Below are 18,400 nucleotides of genomic sequence, written 5' to 3' on the forward strand. Positions count from 1 at the left end.
CGGCCCAAAGCTTATATCCAAATCAACAAAAGAATGGCTTCACCAGAATATCAAAGTTTTGAAATGACCCAGCTTCACCCCTGATCTGAATCCATTTGAAAATATGGTAGGCTGACATGAAGAGGGCTGTGCAGGAGGCGCCAATTGGACAATTTTGCAGCGCTTTTGCAAGGAAGAGTAGGCAAAGATTCCCAATGCAAGATCTGCCATGCTGATAGGCTCCTGCTCTAAAAGACTTAATGTTGCCAAAAAAATCAAAAGGTGTTTGAAACGGATGTGCATCTTTATGCAACCATGTTATTTTTTGTTATTTTTCCCCCCTGAAAGATTTTGGTTTGTTTTTCAATTGAATTGTACAGCTTATATGTTATATTAAAGTGGAAAGAATTCTGAAGTGATATACTTTGGTTTGATTTTTTTGGAATATTAAAAATGCGTCATTTTAACAGGGATGTATTGACTTTCTATTCACTATACACATAATTGAAGTTTTGGCTAGATTTACCTTGCCATTTACCTAATTTTTAAAATAGTTTTAGGTCAAGACTGAATATTCCAAAGTAATTATGTACTGCAGAGTTTGCATCTGCATTGGAATAGATGCTTGAATACTGACCCCTTTGCCATTTACATGAGCAAATAAAATATTACTATTATTGGCTATCCAAATACCAACAATAGTTGGAATATATATTTGATCTTACACAATTGCATACTTTATTTGTAAGGCCTTCATGTTTGGAAAAATGATTAGAATATTATTCCTGGATAGTATATTTTTCAAAAATGATCATTTTCTTTGTTTAGGGGGTAAAATTGAATTACAGATTGAATTGTAAATGCAGTTTTTAATTCATTTGGAGGGTAATTCATTTCAATATTCAGCTCTAAATTTACCTCTGAACACAAAGAACTTTAGGATTGAAATTGCCTAGTGCTATATCATCTAACCCATCCAAATATATTGCAGTTTCAATATACTTGCATTCATAAAGGAATCCTGACATTCCGTTTTGGTTAATTGATTCCTCTTGTCTACCCTCCTGTTTCTGAAGGATTTTTTTTCATTAGAGCTGAAAAGTGATCCTAAAGTGATAATTTTGTAACATTTTAAGGTACCGTTTTAAAAGGACAAATAAGTAACTTATTTCTCAAACTTCTCTTATAGGAGGAGATTACTATGACAGAAACCATATTATTGTAAATCAACTTAACATCAGTGAATGTACACAGAAATGGAACTTTGAAATACTGTGAACGGATGTTCCCAAGATAAACCTGTTTGAAAATATGTATTAAATTGTCTGAAAATACTTGAACTACTGAAGAGACATAGTGTTGGTTTATGATAAAGATCTGCCCAAGACTGCCAAACGAAGAATAAAAAACAGCTTCTTTAAAGTTAACCAAAAACTTAATTTTTTACTTTCAAGTATTGTTATTCATAAAATATTGCAGGATAATTTATGCCAAATGTTCTTAACAATTTTGGATTGCTGGTAACAAAAATTTAAAATACAATTTTGTACAGATTATTCTTTCACAGAACTGATGCATTGAAATATTCAAAATTTATACTACACTTTGATACAGTAACTCTAAATTGATTAAGAGAATGGCTGAAATTATTTGTCAATCCTGTTTGTATTCTAATGTAATAAATTATGTATAATTCTAATTAAAACAGTTACAAACATGTTAGAAATAACAAAAGTTTTAAAAAAGTGATCTGTAATTGATCTCGTCATTTATTTTTTACAAATAGCCAAAATGGGCTAAGGGATGATATGTTATTAATTCTTTGCCTAGTATTTTCCCAAATTATGTCAAACTTACACAAGCAAAGCCCTTATTTTCGTGGTGTGGATTCAAAATTCCACAGTGTCGTAGAGCAAGAGATTATAAAATACCTATTCCTCCTAGGACTGCTCCTTCTGGAAAACTGATTAAGGCCTTACAGTTGCTTTCAAACAAACAAACAAACAAGTCGGGAAATAGAGGTCTTATCTGATGTGTCTTTGGCCCTAATGGTTTCTCCTTGGACAACTGTTATTGCTTAAATTTAGCAATTTGAATTGGTAAATCTTGTCATTAACTTCATAAAGCACTATCACAGCAGGAAATTTACCATATTGTTTACCTATAAACTAAGAAAACATATACAACCATTTATACAATACACATTTGTACTATTTGTACAACTTATATCTATGCAGGATTTTTTTAAAAAAATATCTTCCTTTATATATGAGCTTCAAAATATCCAGTATCCAGTATCTAGTAAAAGAAACCTAGTCAAAATGGAATTCAGATTAGGATTTTACTTTTTTCACCCTCGTATTTTCTATCCATTTCATTTCCAATAGTATTGTTTCACACAATTTGAGTGTGATTTCATTTAGTTTCTAGTATTATAGTAAAAAATGTTTCTTGTAGTTTTTAGGCCCAGTTCAAATAAAATACTGAAATATCCAAATATTCATTGATATTCAAGCCCAATCATAGGCAGTGGTTGCAACTTGTTGATTTTCGTTAATAGAACATCCATGGATCTCTACCTCCTAACCAGATGTTATTTTGCCACAGATGTTGTAAAATAAATCACTTATTTACTTCTTGCATTTCTGCTATGTAACCAAGGTATTGATATTTTAATCTAAAGCACTTATTTAATAGATGGATTTTATGTATACTACAAACAAGCAATATATATATTTGATAACACACCTTTTAAATAAATCGTTTTCAGCTCGTTATCCTTACTCCATTTCTGATAAAGACCATCTGATTCATCAATGTTGTAGCTACAGCTCCAATCTGCTTTCTTGAAACTCATATTACTACTAAACATAATTCTAAGAAAGTAAGACCAGATAAATTGCCAATTATTTCTACAAGAGAATGTAGCTTATGGAAACACTGTATGTAATTAGTTTTTTTCTGGGTATGTTGAGCCTTACAATGAAGTGGTATCTATTCAACGGATTTATCATAAAATTAGCTTTGAAAGAAGCCTAACATAGTACATCTTTAAGATACAGCCCAGTCTTAGTCTAGTTCAGGGGTGTCAAACTCAATTTCATTGAGAGCCACATCAGGGTTGTTTGACCTCGGACGGCCACAGTGGGTGTGGTCATGGTCATGACACTGGACTCATGGAGGGGGCACTTGTAGCCAAGTGCTAAGGCAGGACTTCCCTCATTCATTATACAGGTAATCCTCGAGTTACAAATGTAATAAGAGGTCTGCCAATTACATTTGTAACCCCGAGGATTCGCTTGATTGAATCCTGTTAAATGAACATGATCATCCCTGCTTTCCCCAGTGCCTTGTTAATCAAATGCGCAGGTTATTAAATAGACATGAGGTATCTCAGAGCGGGGAAGAGCATGGGGGACCTAGTGTTGGAGCAGACCATCCAAGGCCACCGCCAATCCACTGAGATACTTCATTCTACCCTGGGGTCCACACAATTGCTTCCCCCTCATCCTGCCCTGCCGGGTCGCCAGACTGGGCCTGCTTTGCTAGCGTCCAGTATTCCACTTACTCTTCCTCAACCCATTTCCCATGACTTACTTTTTGAAGATCTCAAGAGAAGGCTGACCCATGGCAGAGAAGCCAGTGTTTTTATTCAGATGATGGCAAAGCTGTAAGAACATGGAATCTAAGGTGGGGGGGGGGGATTGCCTGCTTCTGAGAAAAGACTGGCTTTGGGCCATGTGGTCAGCAGGCCTCTGGTAGTAGAAAAGTCATGGGCAGGGCCACAGCAGCCTCAGAACAGCTTCAGGGATTGAGACAGCAGCAGCAACCAATCAACAAGGAGCTTGCTTCCCTTCTCTCATCAGGCTGAATTGCAAGCCCCTTGTTGATTGACTGCCATGCCCCAATCCCTGAAGTTGCTCATTCAAACTAGCTAGTCATCAACAAGCAGGAGACTGCTCATCACTGGCCAGACTGAGCCCAAACTAAGCCTCCAGGCCCTCATGGCAGAGAAGGCGATCTTTTATTCAGATGGGGAAAACTGTTTTTCTTACATCTCACATCCTTACAGCTTCATGGGCTTCTGAATAAAACACTTTGGCTTCCCTGCCAGGTGGGTCAGGCTCTTCTGGAGCTCTTTGAAAAGTAAGTACAGTAAAGCCCTGGGTAATGGAGTGGGGAGTACGTGGAATCCATGATGCTAGCAAATCAGGCAGTCTGTGGAGCGGGCCAAATGGAGCCTTGGAAGACCAGTTTTGACCCATGGAGGCTCCATTTCGGCCTGTAACAGGCCAAGGAAGGGCCGCAGAGGGCCAAACTGAGCCTCAGAGGGCTGCATCCAACCCATGTAGGCTCCATTTCAACCAGCAACAGACTGGGGGAGGCCTTAGAGGCCCCCGCACCCCCATTTATCTGGCTGAGTGTTGCAGGAAGCTGTCTAGGCTAAAAACTACCTAGCAGAGGCACCATGGGCCAGCCCTTTGCTATTTCCAAGCCAGCTACGCAGGCTAGATCTAAGCACCCCGCGGGCTGGATCTTTGCTGCGGGCCTTGAGTCCGACACTCCTGGTCTAGTTGGATTCTAGTGAATAAAGGATAGTTTCAACATGGCATTCTTTTCTGTTGATTCTGGGGAACAGATAAGCAACAAGGAAGAAGAACCATCATGCTTTTAAAAGGCATTTGGGAACTGTTACAGGTTCATGCTCTATATAAGTGAATAAACCATCCTACGGTTTTATGATGTTTTATTTGCTATTACTATACTTCAAAGAGAATGTTCTCATTTTGTACTCTGCTAAAGTGAAATAATCCTTTAAAATTAGCACAAAAGGTTTTTATAGAAGAGCACTTCCTATCTTTTTTAAATAAAGATCACTATGCCAGTTGACAAACTTTGCCTCCAAATGACTTCATATATGGGATCTATAGGTAATTATCGATACCATAAGTTGTACTATAGTTTTCAAACCAACTTTGTCACTAAAGTAACATGCATATTGAAAAAGAAAAAGGGAGAAGATATTGGTGGCTTGGAACTTAAGACTAAAATGTATGTATACATTCAAAATTGCAGAAAATATTGTGAAAAGGCTTCCACCCAATGAAAAAGCAAACACACACTCCACCTATTTTCACATTGGTACCTGGGTTAAGAAGGAAAAGAAATTAAGAGTCATAAGTTTCACTGCTTATGACCTTGCATGGACAGCAACATGCTGCTTCTGATATTCATGGACACAAAACAGGATGCTACACAAATTGTAGAATTTTCTTCATTTGAAGAAATTTATTATACTGCAAGATGTTTATTAGAAATGTCGTGGCTTCATTGAAGAACACACTACTAGTCACAATATCAGATGACACTTTAAGGAAGCAAATTTAAGTAACACAAACAACTTTCTCTGGTCATCACTGGCCCCCAACTATATTTAGCATCTCCAATGTGTTTTTATTTTGCACATTAAGAAATCAGGTAGAGTCCTGTTGGTATTTCAGATTTGTATGTCTAAATTCATAACTTTCAGGCATCTTGAAAAGAATCCAATGTTTCGCAATCTTACTAAATTCCTAAGACTTTGTGAGAGCCTTTTATAAATAATTTCTATGTAATATGTTTTGCCTGATTATCAAGTCCTTATTCATTTATTTTCATAGTAGACTCCACTACACAAATCAAAAATATATAAGCTTTCTTAACTGTGATGAGAATTTATATTTAGATTACTTCAACAAGGCATTCAGTCCACAATGATATCACTAAGTTCTCTTTTTCTGCTTCTGAACCAAGATTAAGGTCCTTAACGCAAACAGTATCACAGCTCCATATTTGTTTCAGTGCATCCATGTGAGAAAGAGGAAATCGTAATCCATGTGCCTTCTTAAAGAAGAAAAATGGTTGTTAAAAAATCAAGTAAAATTAAACATTACATACAAATTAATTTACAGAACAATACCAGAGGTGGATTCCTACCGGTTTGCACCGGTAGGGGGGAATGGTAGTGGAAATTGCGACTGGGTCGCTGAACTGGTAAGGATGGCAGACTCACCACGCCCCTGAACCGGTTCCCCAGTCGCCACAGCATTTCCACCCACATTTTTAATGTTCTGCGTATGTGCAGACCTATTTACAAGGAACTGCACACATGCGCAGAGTCCCCACAAATTGCATGCACACCAAACCGGCAGTAACACTGGCAGAAACCCACCCCTGAACAATACGTATTCTGGCCTAATAATAACTGTACATAATTGTAAATAAAACTAGTTTTTCAGTTGGCTAAAGTTCATACTGATTATAATTATTGTAGGAACTCAAGTTATGTATCAAGATGTCACATAAGTGGAAGAGAAGTATATGCTATATGCTGTCCATATATGGAGCACATTAAATCACAATTTTCTAAATAACAGTTTGAAGACATTTGGATTACAAACTGCATTAAACCATAAATTAAGCTACAAAACCCAGATCCCTATAACATACCAAATCAAAATCAAACCACATTATGGTTTAGGATACAGTATACAATCATAGATCTAATAATTCTAGAAAACTATTTCAAATGAGGAGAAAATGTGCAACATACTTGCTGAGTTTTAAGACAAATGAAGATTCAAAAGCATATTTATGAGAAATTGTTTTCCTGGAGTTTGGTTTCAATTAATTGAAGAGAAACTAAATTTCTTTTCCAACTTACTTACACAAACGAATAATCTTCCCAACTTTATTATGGTTTTATTTATTACGTTTGCGCCTTATGTCAAAGAAGATTGGGTAGCATATAGTGTTTTCCCATTTCAATTAAGAAAAAAATTAGCCTCCAAAAATATGATTGACCAAGGCTTCGGAAAATATTTCATTGTTCAGGAATTGGACAATAAAGTTTTCTAATCAAATGAAAATTGCTATAGTATGTAAGTTAATCAGCATACATTGATATATGCATATACATCAATGTATAAACAAAACCATAGTCCTAAATATTTGAGTCTGAAATAAGAGTTATTATTTCCGTTCTCATGCTCTAAATAAAAGGTAGGAAAGTCATGTTTCATATCCCATCAATTAATAGGACACCATCTTGTGTGCTTTTTTTGGTCATGGCACTCAAGCTCTGGAACTTCCTGAGACTAGATTGGTCCCAAGTTTGCTGGTCTTCCAAAAGCATTGGTTGTTTAATCAGGCACAGGAGGCAGGACCTTAATGAGGCCAGGGTGATTTGTCATAGTTTTATGGTTTCTATCCTTGGCAGCCATCTCTTTTTTATCTCGATTATATATAGTGCTTTATAGTTATTATTATTATTCCAATTATAAATTTTCTTTGTCTCCCAAAGTCACTCTGACAAGAGGGGTGGCCATATAAATCAAAATGTATAAACAAAAGATTTCTTCCTGATAACATGTATTTACATGTAACTTACAGGTGCATCTATGGATTACATTTATCTACAAATTCATTATGAAGAGGAATCCGAGCAATTTCAAAAATGAAGGAAAATGAACTATATTCTATATGTAAAAACACATATATACACTTAGTCCTCGACTTAGAACTATTCATGTATCAACATAGAAAAAAGTGACATAGCTGAAACTCAAACTTACAACCATCATAACATCCTCACAGTACCAAGATCAAAATTCAGGTGCTTGGCAATGGGCATGTATTTATGATAGCTGCATTGTCCCAGGGTCACACAATCACCATACTAGCCATCTACTGGTACAAGCAGAGTCAATGGGGGAAGCTGGATTCATTTGACAACTGCATTTACTTAACAAATGTAGTGATTTGCTTAACAACTATGGAAGAAAAACTCATAAAATTGGGCATAATTCACTTAATAAGCATCTTGTTTAGCAACAAAAATTCTGGTTTCAATTGTGATTATAAATCGTGGACTAACTGAATGCCTGGCAACTGCAGAGAAGAAAATATAGACAACAATGCCATTTGAGAAGAAATATTTAGAATTTTAAAATAATAAAATGCAGACTGTAGCACGATAAGATCTGCTAAACAGAAATAAAACCAACCTCTGCTATCTCTTCCTTATTCGTACTTTCATCCCCCATCATATGGATCTGCCTTTGATTCTTTAAGCAGTGATAAACAAAAATCATTTCTTTGACTGAATCATTCTGAAAAACCATAACAAATATGTTTTTATACATTAGCCAGCAAGTGCACATCGTAAATGCATTTTTATCCAATCATTCCTTCTCTTTATGGCTGGGTGAATAACTTTTATTTATTACTTGCAAGGATACTTAAATTATACTCAGTATTTTTATTTATTTTTTACAAATTTAATGAGATTTCTGACCTTAGCTCATATATCAAGTTTACACTGTATAGCCTTTTAACCTTCTTAAATTCTAGCACTTTCTATTTATGGAACAGAGCAACAGTATTACTATAATACAATTACATAGCTCAATTAGATGATCTTGGACAGAACTATGCACGCTAAGAACAGCATGCTGACCATAGAGGTGGCCTCATGGAAAAACACATTTCTGTGAGCCTTCCTCCCCTGTACTCACCGGAAGATCTTGTTCTAATTCTGTTGTAATTATTGTGTAGTCTTTGAATCTTAACCTGATTGTGCTGCCTATTTTTGGTAGCGTTCCATCTAAAAAAGAAAGAAAACCTACATTATTTGGAAGAGAAACATTATTAGGCAACATTAACTTCTTGCAACATTCAAACTAAGAAAAGCTGCTGCAGTTATCACAAAGATTGATAATGTGTCTTCAGGTGTCTGCCTGAATTAGTGCAGAGTCAAGAAGCTGCTAATACAATCTTCCACAAATTCCCTTAATAAATGTAAACTGAAATATTGATTTCTAATGTAACTTTATTGTCTCTTTAAGTATGAATTTTTGCAAGCTACTTTCATGTGGTTAGTTTTTAAATAATTTGTAATTATGGTTACAATAAAAGTTGTCCCCTTATTTTTTGCAAAATATATCTATAAATAATTTAAATGTCACCTGGAGTGAGAAAATCCAAATTAGTTCCAATAAATGGAGGTAATCTGCTCGTAATAAAATCTTTTTTCATATAGGATGATCTCGGTTTCCTCCCCTTTTCCAAATGGCCTTCAAGGCGTTTCAGGAAGCTACTTAACTGTTTGGATGAATCAGATAAATCCATTTTCTAAACAAAAAGACAAGAATAACTTGCTAACAACCTGAAATGAGAACTTAATTACTTCATTGATGTAATGATAAAGGAGACCTGTGAATGCTTTATATTAGTTAACTGTTGTAGAACAAGTCAGTTACATACCTCCAAGAACACATTTTTTTAAAATGAAAATATACATTTCAGATTCAGTTTTAGATTATTTATTTTTAAGTTTTAAATTTTTGTAAGAAATATATCCGGAACATAACTGTTCTATGATCCTACCGTAAGCTGATAAAGCAGCATGAAAAATATCACATTAGAAATGTGGAGAACTCATTAACATACTGTTTTCACATAAAGGTATTTAAAAATAAAAACTTTTGTAAGATCTTTTGCTAAGAGCTAAGGCTCACAGTTCTGACAAAAATAGTGTCATGGAACCCTTAGTGGTGATTAAAAAGAATTACTTTATAATTAACACTGCAGCTACAAAATTTGCTTCTGAAACAGACAAACAAATTATTTTTTCCTTTAGCCTTGTAGCTTTACCATTAACAATTGCCTTGGAATGTTCTTTCGAAACTCAGCATCTTCTTTTGCTATATCTAAAAGAAGTCCAGGAACCACATCCAGTAAGTAATCTCTCCAAGAGCTGGCATGCACAAAACAAATTAAAGTTATTAAGAACAAATAAAATATTAACAATCTACAGAAATGTTTCTTATTGAAATAAAATGTACATAAAGTGGCCAAAATAGCACAGCTCAGAACCTCATACCATATATTCAGATTTCAGAGAAGTCCCACTGACATCAGTGAGGACTCAGTTTTACCAGTGTGCTTGGACTGTATCAGATAGCATGTTTTGGAGAAGGGATGATACCGAACCTATGGCACACAGCGCTGTCTGAGATCTACCTCTACTTTGGACTCAAAGTCTTGAGCACCTTCATGTCTGTTAGATTCCTGATTTTAGTTTTCCATGAAATGAGTGCTTTGTGCATGTCCAACTTCTTCCTGCAACTATTTTATGACACCTTTCATGGCAGCTTGTCAAATGCAAAGTATTTTAAGTGATTCTAAAATGTTAAAACATTCCCGTGATTTCTTAAAAACTTTGTTCAGTCTCCTTCCATGAGAGGCAGGCTGCAGAACTTTCAATTAATTGCAATTTCAAAGCGACCTTTAAGGGGACCTCAAGGAGAAAATGGTAAAGTGCTCAAATCCAGGAAAAATTAATTTTCCAATGTACATAATAGCCTACAGAATATTTTATGAAAGTTATTATTCAGATCTTACAATAATTGAACATGAAAAGCAAGGAAAGACCCCAGAAAAAAACGGTTAATAAATGTTCTTAAGTATTTTTGCCTATACTATATGTCTGATGTCTCCCCATAGATTTTCAGAAATATTCAATCTGAGGGACTATGAAGTCCATTCCAAAAGCTACTTCATCAACAATTTGGAAGTGGATGGCATACGGCAGCCTATTGGTGCCCATCATCATCATGAGCGTTTTCTGGGGGGTGATCGGCAGACTTTTGCCATGATTGGTCCCCAGGGGCCTAACTGGGGTGTTATTAATACAATGCTGGTGATAACTGCTGTGTGCTGCTACCTATTCTGGCTGATTGCCATTCTGGCTCAGTTGAACCCACTCTTTGGACCACAATTAAAAAGTGACACAATCCTGTATCTGAAGGAACAGTGGCCTTAACCATTACATCTTTTTCTATGGCAGTATATGAGCTAGGTTATGATAAAGTTCCATTGATTGAATGATGCCTTTACTGTATTTTGAATCAATTCATGTCTACCTTAATGCCTCTGTTCTATTATGAAGAATATTTAACTCAGACATTTTTCATACTCCTGAAGTGCCTAAAGGGTATTTTGTACCTGATTTCTGTAAAATTTTGCTTGAATCTCAAGTGTTACAAAATGTTCTATCATTCCTATGATGGCTAGGTTTATTGACAATATCCTATATCTCACCAAAAAAACTTGGAATAAATTTCTATTCTGTTTACTTTAAAAAATAATAATTTGAGGCACCTTTCAGGCTGTAATCTTACTGAAACAACCAATCACTTTTCAGCTTCCATTTCTGCACTGACCATGGGTTTCTAGGATACACTGATGCCGAGCTGAATCAATTCTTCCTATCACCTGAATTTCCTATGCTGCTGGGTGTACACAAACCCAACATAATAGAGCAATCTCTGCACATAACAGCAAAACATACCAAATTTTAAAACTTTTCTGGTATGACTGAAGTATCAACATGCCAACAACTGTCTACTTTCAGTAAAATCATCAACCAAATTAAACTAAAAATATAATACAAGATGCTTACTTGTTCTGATACGTGCTAATGGTAATATGAGTAGAATGAGATATCCCAAGAGGAGTGTCAGCTTGATGAATTGTTCCTCTTGGAAAATACAGCATGTCTCCTGGCTGAAAGGAAAGGCAAGCATTATAGTTATAATAGGAACAATAAGTGCTTATGCCTAAATTGCTATGTTTGCCTACCTACTGTCAATAACAAAGCAGTGACACAGGCTCTCATCTCATGCACAGCTGCATTGGAATAAAAGCAGATTTAAAATTCTACATCTTAACTATATTGATCATACACAACAGATTCTTCTTCCTTTAACATGCTTTTTCAATTTATGTTTGAAATTAGGAAATCCTCTGAGCAGATGTGGCAGGGAAAGAAAAAAGAACAGGATATGCTGTTACATGAGCATAAATGCATTCTGAAAACATTAAGTCTATTCTCTTTTTATAGCTTAAGACTAAAAAGGGACTTCGCATATGCTACCTTTAATATGAAATCATGAGTTGGTGTTCCAATTCTTTCTTCAGGTTCAACATTGTATTCTTGAGCTAGATGTACAGTTGGGCGGTAGAGTCGCCAGTGTTTCTCTCCTTCAAGTTGTAAGATAAATATCTAGGAGTGTCATGTCAACACGCATCAGAATACTTTTGTACTTTTACCTATTGTATCTTTCTAAAGAATACACATGTATGGCAGCCAAATTCCACCCTCACAAACAATTTTAATAGAGATAGCAAGATTTTTTTCATTTAAAGAAAAATGTGCTTGTAGACATACACTCAGTATCCATTATCGGTTTTTATCATTATTATCCAATTTACTACAATACAACTTCCATATTTTTCAGTCCATAGCACATATGACAATTCTCCTAAAATTTCTGTTCTTGAAAATATTTGTGAGCAGGAAATTTACATGCAAATTAGGATTTCTTTACCTCAACATCATCATAGTGTGGAGGTAGGCCTTGGGATCCAGGAGGAGTGATGTAAACATTAGATCCAACCAATGAGCCAAAGTAACATTCCAGTTTTTCTTGTATCCTCCAGAGTTCATCCTTATTTTAATACAAAAGAAATTACTTTAACAAGGGAAAACCAACTATCTTTTGTCATACAAATCTCTGTTGATATCAGTGTTGCATTCTACTATTCTAAATATGGTAAGAGCTGCATAAGAAAAAAATACTCAGGAAAAAGAAGCCTAAAAAAGCTCACTAATACGGAGACAAATCAATATTCAAAGAAGCAAAAATAGTAAACATTATCTTCTTTAGCAAACTTCTATGTAGGTCGCTTTCAGCATCCTAGCATTTAGATGTACCCCGCCAAGATTTGGTCACACTAACTCCATTTGGATAGAAAGCAAGCAAGGAACAGCAAGTGAGAGTGGTTTAAAAAATGAAAGTCCTAATACAATTATGTTATCCTCATCATTAGAAGGCTATGAAGAAGCAGCTGGAGTTATCAGAATATTTGAAGAAAACTTAAGATCTGTATATGACAAGATTACTTGTGAGAAAAAGTTGAGCAGCAGATAATTCCAACAAAATCAGATAATAGCTATAGATTGTTGAATGTCTTTGGAATAGGAAGGAAAAATGTAACTGGCTGGGTAACGTAGAGAAGATCACTCCACACTGTGTTACATGGCGATTCCCAAGAATTGAAACAATGGTTTCATAGCTACTTCAGTGTACTAGAAACAAATTGAAGCTTTATATAAAGGCTATAATTTTGAACTTATATTTAACCAAACCCAAAACTCAAATAGATTCTAATTCATAAAAAGTGTTAGTTTATCACTGCGTTTTAGTTGCTGAAAGTTCACAATTTCCTGCAAGACCGATACCCTGTGCACGCATGCTGTTGCAGGCTCCTTCCTCTAACCCCAAGTTGGTGCCAAACAATAGCCCTCTTTCCTTGGTGTCCCTATATAATGAGGGATGCTGGGGCATCCTTCATGAAGCTTCCCTGCACTCACACAAACCCAGGGCCTCTTTCCCTCAGTCTCCCTGTGCTCACACCCACCTGTGACCTCTCTGCATTTGTTGCAGCACTATGATCTCCTTCCTTCAACCTTCCTGGGCTTGCATGGGCCTACAGTCTCTTTCCCCTTGCCATGCCTCCTATGTTATGCCTCCAAGGGACTTGCCCACCACCCATGGCACCCTCACGCTCTTTACCTAGGACTCCTGCTGCTTAACAATCCATGTGTCTTGGGGTTATGATGGCAACTATGACTGCTGGAATTGTTGTCAATAAGTGATAAATTTATATAATGTTGTACTTTACATTATTTAGAAACAGCAATCTAGATTCCAGTTGACATCATAACCCAAGGACTACCTGTAATATGAAATGATAGTCTCAGCAATACATATAAACAGTAACTATGTAGCCACCCAGAGTTACCTTTAGGTAAGATGGTGGCCTATAAATTTTATAAATAAATAAATGTATTTAAAACTAAAATATACAAAACAGAAAAACTAAAAAATACAAAAAACAAAATAAAAAATAAAAACTAATGCTAAATAGAAAAATGAAGTAATCTGTAGTATTTTTTTTAGTTTAAAAACATTAACCTAAAGCAAAGTGTGAGCACACATTATGCGATGGTTTTCTTCCTAAATTCATTAGTTCTGAGTCAAAGTTGAGAAACACAAAAGCAGCCACAAAATGCAAACAATTGTTCTTTATTTACCTTAAATCTCTGTGGTTGATGAAATTGTATTGTAGCCTTTTTCTGATCAAAATCTTTCTTCAGTTGTGCATAGGTTGCTTTTCCATCTTTATTAAAAATAAGTTTTTTGCCATTTGTACATCTACATATATTGATGTCTTTACCATAATACAAACCTAGTTTGACTAAGTCTTTCAAGTCAGTTAACTGAAAGAGAGACTGATAATATGATGCCACAGAGGAGTCATCCCTCTGAATCAACAGTGGCTTCTGTTCCCAATATTCTCTAAAAAATTCATCTTCTTTAATAGGAGCAATCAAACTCTCAAATAAGCTCTCTGGATTGTCATGTTTCCAAAGCAAAGGACCGACTGCTTCTGTTTTTGCTTGTTTGCTTGGCAAATCTGATTCCTTCTCTATTCTAGCTCGTCTTCCTCCTTTCTTGGGCATAATGCTATACAAGAAACAAAGAAACGAACATCTGATTTTATACATATTTCATAAAAACACATCCAACAAGTACATTCTAATTTGATTTTCCATATAGATAGGATGACATAGCATGATGGACTGAAGCCAGTGGATTTTATTTCTGTGCAAAGTTGCTTAGGATCAGGAAGCATAGCCGGCACTGCTAGATTCAATTTCAAGCAGCTAGGTCCTGATCAACTTTTTTTTTTTGCTTTATACCTTGTTGTTCTTTTAAGCTACCAAAGGGGCTTATAATGTTTAAACCCAAATTATAAAGTTAGAACATGGTATCAACATCTGTAAAAACCAGTTAGTCCCTCCAAGAAATCTTAAATTTTATTCACACAGGATCACACCAATTCACTTATCACCAGAAATCCCAATAATGCAAATTTGAGAACCCTCACCCCCGCAACTAATCTAAACTTATGTTGTTCAAGGTATTTACAGAGGTGTTGACAGGTCACTATATGAAACATACTTTTTTGGGATGATTCTCCACAGAGAAGAAAAGCTTACAGAACTATATGTATTAATTTTTATTACCATTGTTATTATTATTATTACATTATTCCTTCCTAGAAACATTTTTTTAAAATGCAGAAAACATCACAAAATACAATTACAGAGAATAGATGCTTTCAAGCATAAAAACATATAAAAGAAGAAGCAGGCAGTAACATAAAGCTTCAAAAGCCCACTTGAGTAAAATTGTTTTGAGAGCCTTGAGAAAGTGCCAGGGACACTCCCAACTCTTTAGCTAGCACAGAGAAGGCCTTTTGTGCCCACAATTCCTTCACTTACCCAGTGGATAGGACCCTCAAGTTCCCTCAAGTTTACATAATAGGCTCAGCAAAATCATTCTGGGAGAAATGGTACTTGATACAGCACAAAGCCATGTTATAAAGGGCTTTATAATTAATAACCAGTATTTTTCATTTGGCCTATAAGTTTACCGGCACAGAAACCAAAGAACTGGAATGTCTGTATAATTGTATGTAGTCAGCCCTTTTTAGGCTTCCCCACAAGGCATGGGAGAAAACAGCAGAAGCCCTGCTGTTTTATCTCCAGAAGTAAGCAGAGTATATCAACATAATTCTGTATTAACACTACCTGAACCTGGGCTGTTAACTTTAGATAGAACAATTTCTGATTGGAAGCCACCCAGACTTAGTTGTAAGATGGGAGCCTGTATAAATAATTTACGTAATAAATGAATAATTTTCCTTATTGCAAGGTATAACTAAGAAACAACAAAGAAATATAAACTTGGTTATTGTTCATTATTTACAAGTTCCCTGTATTTGTCAGTTTCAACCATCTTCTCACAAATCCCTCTGAAAAATATGTGGTTCCCAACAGCTATATAGTTGGGAATATAGCTGTTGGGAACCACAGCTATACAGTTTCTATAGCCCCAATGTACAGGTTCTTCCTTATTAGTTGCATAATCATGGCAGAGGCTGTATTCTTCCTTCTGGGCTTTTGCTGCCCTCTTTTCCAATCTGTTTATCTTACAGTAGACGATGCCATATGGAATGCAGAATGAGGACTCCAGATGGCTAGTGACAATCCTAAAAAGATCCAGCAGTAAAACCAGAAAACCAATTATGGCACTTGTATAGATCAGAAAATCAGCATCCGGCAATGACTCAAAAAGCAGAGCAGAGTTTGGCAACTGGAATCAAATTCCAGTGTTACTTTATGATGATTCAAGTGGCTACGGCTTTAATACAATAGTAAAGAAAGACAGGCTCACTGCAGCTACACCTAGTCCACATAAGCCTTGGTGTTGTTTTAGTTAATATTTAAATCCATTCTTTGAATTTAACAAGCATGCTGTCTTCATTGAAAATGGAACAAGTTCATGCATCAAAAAAAGTACACACACATAGTCACACCTGTTAGATATCTCCCCCCCCCCCCAGACTGCAAGAGGTTTCCACCAAGGTCCTCTGTTCTGGCAGGAACAGAGGTTAAATCTCATTGGCTGGGAGGTCTGACAGATCCCTTTAAAAGGGGATGCTGTCCGACCATTCCTTAGCTGGATGTTTACTTGACGTGCAATAAAGAGCTGTTGTTACGAGCCTTTGTGTGTGCCTCCTTTACCTGATCTAACAACACCCCTTTATGGGGATAAGGAAAAAATATGTTCCGATACCATTTCAAAATAGCATGTAGATCAGGCAAGATGATCAATAAGTATGGAAAAGAAGAAGAGGCTGTTTACCTGGTTCTTTCCTCTCCCCTCACCCCTACTTGTTGATCATCTTGCCTGACCTACATGGTGTGGTATACTTCTGATGCAGGAACTTGTTACATTTTCAATCAAAAGAGCATGCTGGTCACAAACTCATGAAGAGACTGGACTATTAAGGAAAATAACATGTAGGCTTATCCTTGTACAGCATTGTACAGCATCACAGCATTGGATTGCTTTTAATGGAAATCCAAGTTATTCCTTATAATAGTGTACACCCCAAAAGGCGGGTAGGTGGATATTACAGTCTGGAAGATCTTTACTGGGGGTCACACGTTTTCACATCCTACAGGCTCCATTACTCCTAAGATCTGCAAAGGGCCAAGCCCCCAGGAGAGACTTCATTCACCACAAGCCCCTTTCGTTCCCCTTCCTCCGAATCGGCAAAATGTGTATTTTCCTTCCTACAATCTGTCCCGACGTTTACCAGGAAGAAAAGATTTCCATGCCACTTGGCAGGCCGCTCCCCGTCCCCAATTTGGATGGCAAGCCTCGTTAGCTTCCTAGCTCCCTCAAAATCACGGGCGCTCCGGGGGGGGGGGGGAAAGCTCCCACCACCATGCCCGTTTGAAGAGCAAAGCCTGAACCGACAAAGAAGCGAGGAAGAGGCCCTTGCAGAAAACATTGCTCCATCCGACAAGGTGTGTCTAGCCGCATTCGCCGAGGGAAACGTAGGTAAGAAGGGACCGGACACACCCCACCCCACCCCCACGCGGGAATGGACAAAGAAGCACCAGCCTCTCTGTTTCTGGAAGCGGGCAAAAATAGCAGCAACCGCTTGTGGTCCTTTCGCGCTCACTTCGTAACGACCTGACCTGCTTAGAATTCGGCGGTGGAAGGGCGCCGGCAAAGCCACGTGGGCTGCAGGCCGAGCAAAGGCCGCTGCTCGGAAGGAGGAAGAGGAGGCGTGGACGCGGCAGCCTCCCTGATTGAACCGGACTTGTTGCTTTTGCCCGCCTATCAAATAGACCAGGCGGGGCAAACGGCTTTTCTGACAAACGACGCGAGCGCCGCCTTCGCGGTTCTCTGTGGCCTTGAGAGCTGACTCGCGTTCAGAAGTGCACCAGACTGGAGTATGTGGTTGTCTCACGCACGCCCTCATTGGCTTAGAAAACCTGCACCGGTGGCATTTCTGCCTTTTAAATTCGAAGTAGACCTGTCCTTCGTTGTTCTGGACTTGGGTCGGTATTGGATGGAACTACCTGCTTGCCAGTGGTCAAAAAATATCCCGGAAAAAACAATGGCAATTCGATTTTCCCCGTGGTTTACTGAAAAAAAAAAAAGATGCTCTCTTCAAGAAGATACAGGTAGTCCTCGACTTACAACAGTTGACTTAGTGACCATTCGAAGTTACAGCAGCACTGAAAAAGTAACTTATGACTGTTTTTCACACTTAGGATTATTGCAGGATCCTGTGGTCAAAATTCAGATGCTTGGCAACTGATTCATATTTATGATGGTTGCAGGGTCTCGGGGTCATGTGATCACCTTTTGTGACCTGACAAGCAAAG

The 18,400-nt window shown here is 37.0% G+C and overlaps 3 protein-coding genes across 4 annotated transcripts in view; 2 read left to right on the plus strand and 1 right to left on the minus strand.

Annotated features, from left to right (window-relative positions):
* The window catches only part of CRYBG3 (crystallin beta-gamma domain containing 3), a 67,088-nt gene extending 62,244 nt beyond the window's left edge, over positions 1 to 4,844 (plus strand). Inside the window, exon 22 of the mRNA XM_032219282.1 lies at positions 1,169 to 4,844. Within this exon, the coding sequence (XP_032075173.1) occupies positions 1,169 to 1,257 (89 nt within the window). The 3' untranslated portion in view covers positions 1,258 to 4,844. The remainder of the gene's footprint in view (positions 1 to 1,168) is intronic.
* A 394-nt stretch (positions 4,845 to 5,238) lies between these two features.
* Positions 5,239 to 17,811, minus strand: RIOX2 (ribosomal oxygenase 2). Of its 2 annotated transcripts, none has more exons than XM_032219285.1 (10): positions 17,705 to 17,811; positions 14,180 to 14,612; positions 12,411 to 12,530; positions 11,957 to 12,085; positions 11,483 to 11,586; positions 9,673 to 9,775; positions 8,985 to 9,150; positions 8,535 to 8,623; positions 8,025 to 8,129; positions 5,239 to 5,862 (listed from the first exon to the last, which is right to left on the minus strand). In XM_032219285.1, the coding sequence occupies exons 2-10, from the start codon at positions 14,606 to 14,608 to the stop codon at positions 5,701 to 5,703; spliced, it is 1,407 nt and encodes a 468-aa protein (XP_032075176.1). In that variant the 5' UTR covers positions 14,609 to 14,612; positions 17,705 to 17,811; the 3' UTR covers positions 5,239 to 5,700. The 2 variants fall into 2 exon arrangements, with proteins under 2 accessions (XP_032075176.1, XP_032075175.1); XM_032219284.1 differs by having other exon boundaries at positions 17,689 to 17,772.
* On the plus strand, positions 9,782 to 11,155 carry LOC116509971 (V-type proton ATPase subunit e 1-like). The gene is given in 2 exon segments (XM_032219288.1): positions 9,782 to 10,683; positions 10,686 to 11,155. Coding segments are annotated over 2 exon segments (288 nt in total). The 5' UTR covers positions 9,782 to 10,553; the 3' UTR covers positions 10,844 to 11,155.
* Positions 17,812 to 18,400: the final 589 nt, after the last annotated feature.

Source organism: Thamnophis elegans, chromosome 6 (genome assembly GCF_009769535.1).
Source record: "Thamnophis elegans isolate rThaEle1 chromosome 6, rThaEle1.pri, whole genome shotgun sequence".
Lineage (NCBI taxonomy): Eukaryota > Metazoa > Chordata > Lepidosauria > Squamata > Colubridae > Thamnophis > Thamnophis elegans.

Bases quoted from the DNA above. Each gene is read 5' to 3' on its own strand.
- RIOX2 (XM_032219285.1), bottom strand. From the start codon at position 14,608: ATGCCCAAGAAAGGAGGAAGACGAGCTAGAATAGAGAAGGAATCAGAT. The intron at 12,531-14,179 runs GTAAATAAAGAA...TATTAAAATAAG, and splicing joins ATCAACCACAGAGATTTAAG to GATGAACTCTGGAGGATACA. The intron at 9,776-11,482 runs GTAAGCATCTTG...TGTGCATGCCAG, and splicing joins ATTAGCACGTATCAGAACAA to CTCTTGGAGAGATTACTTAC.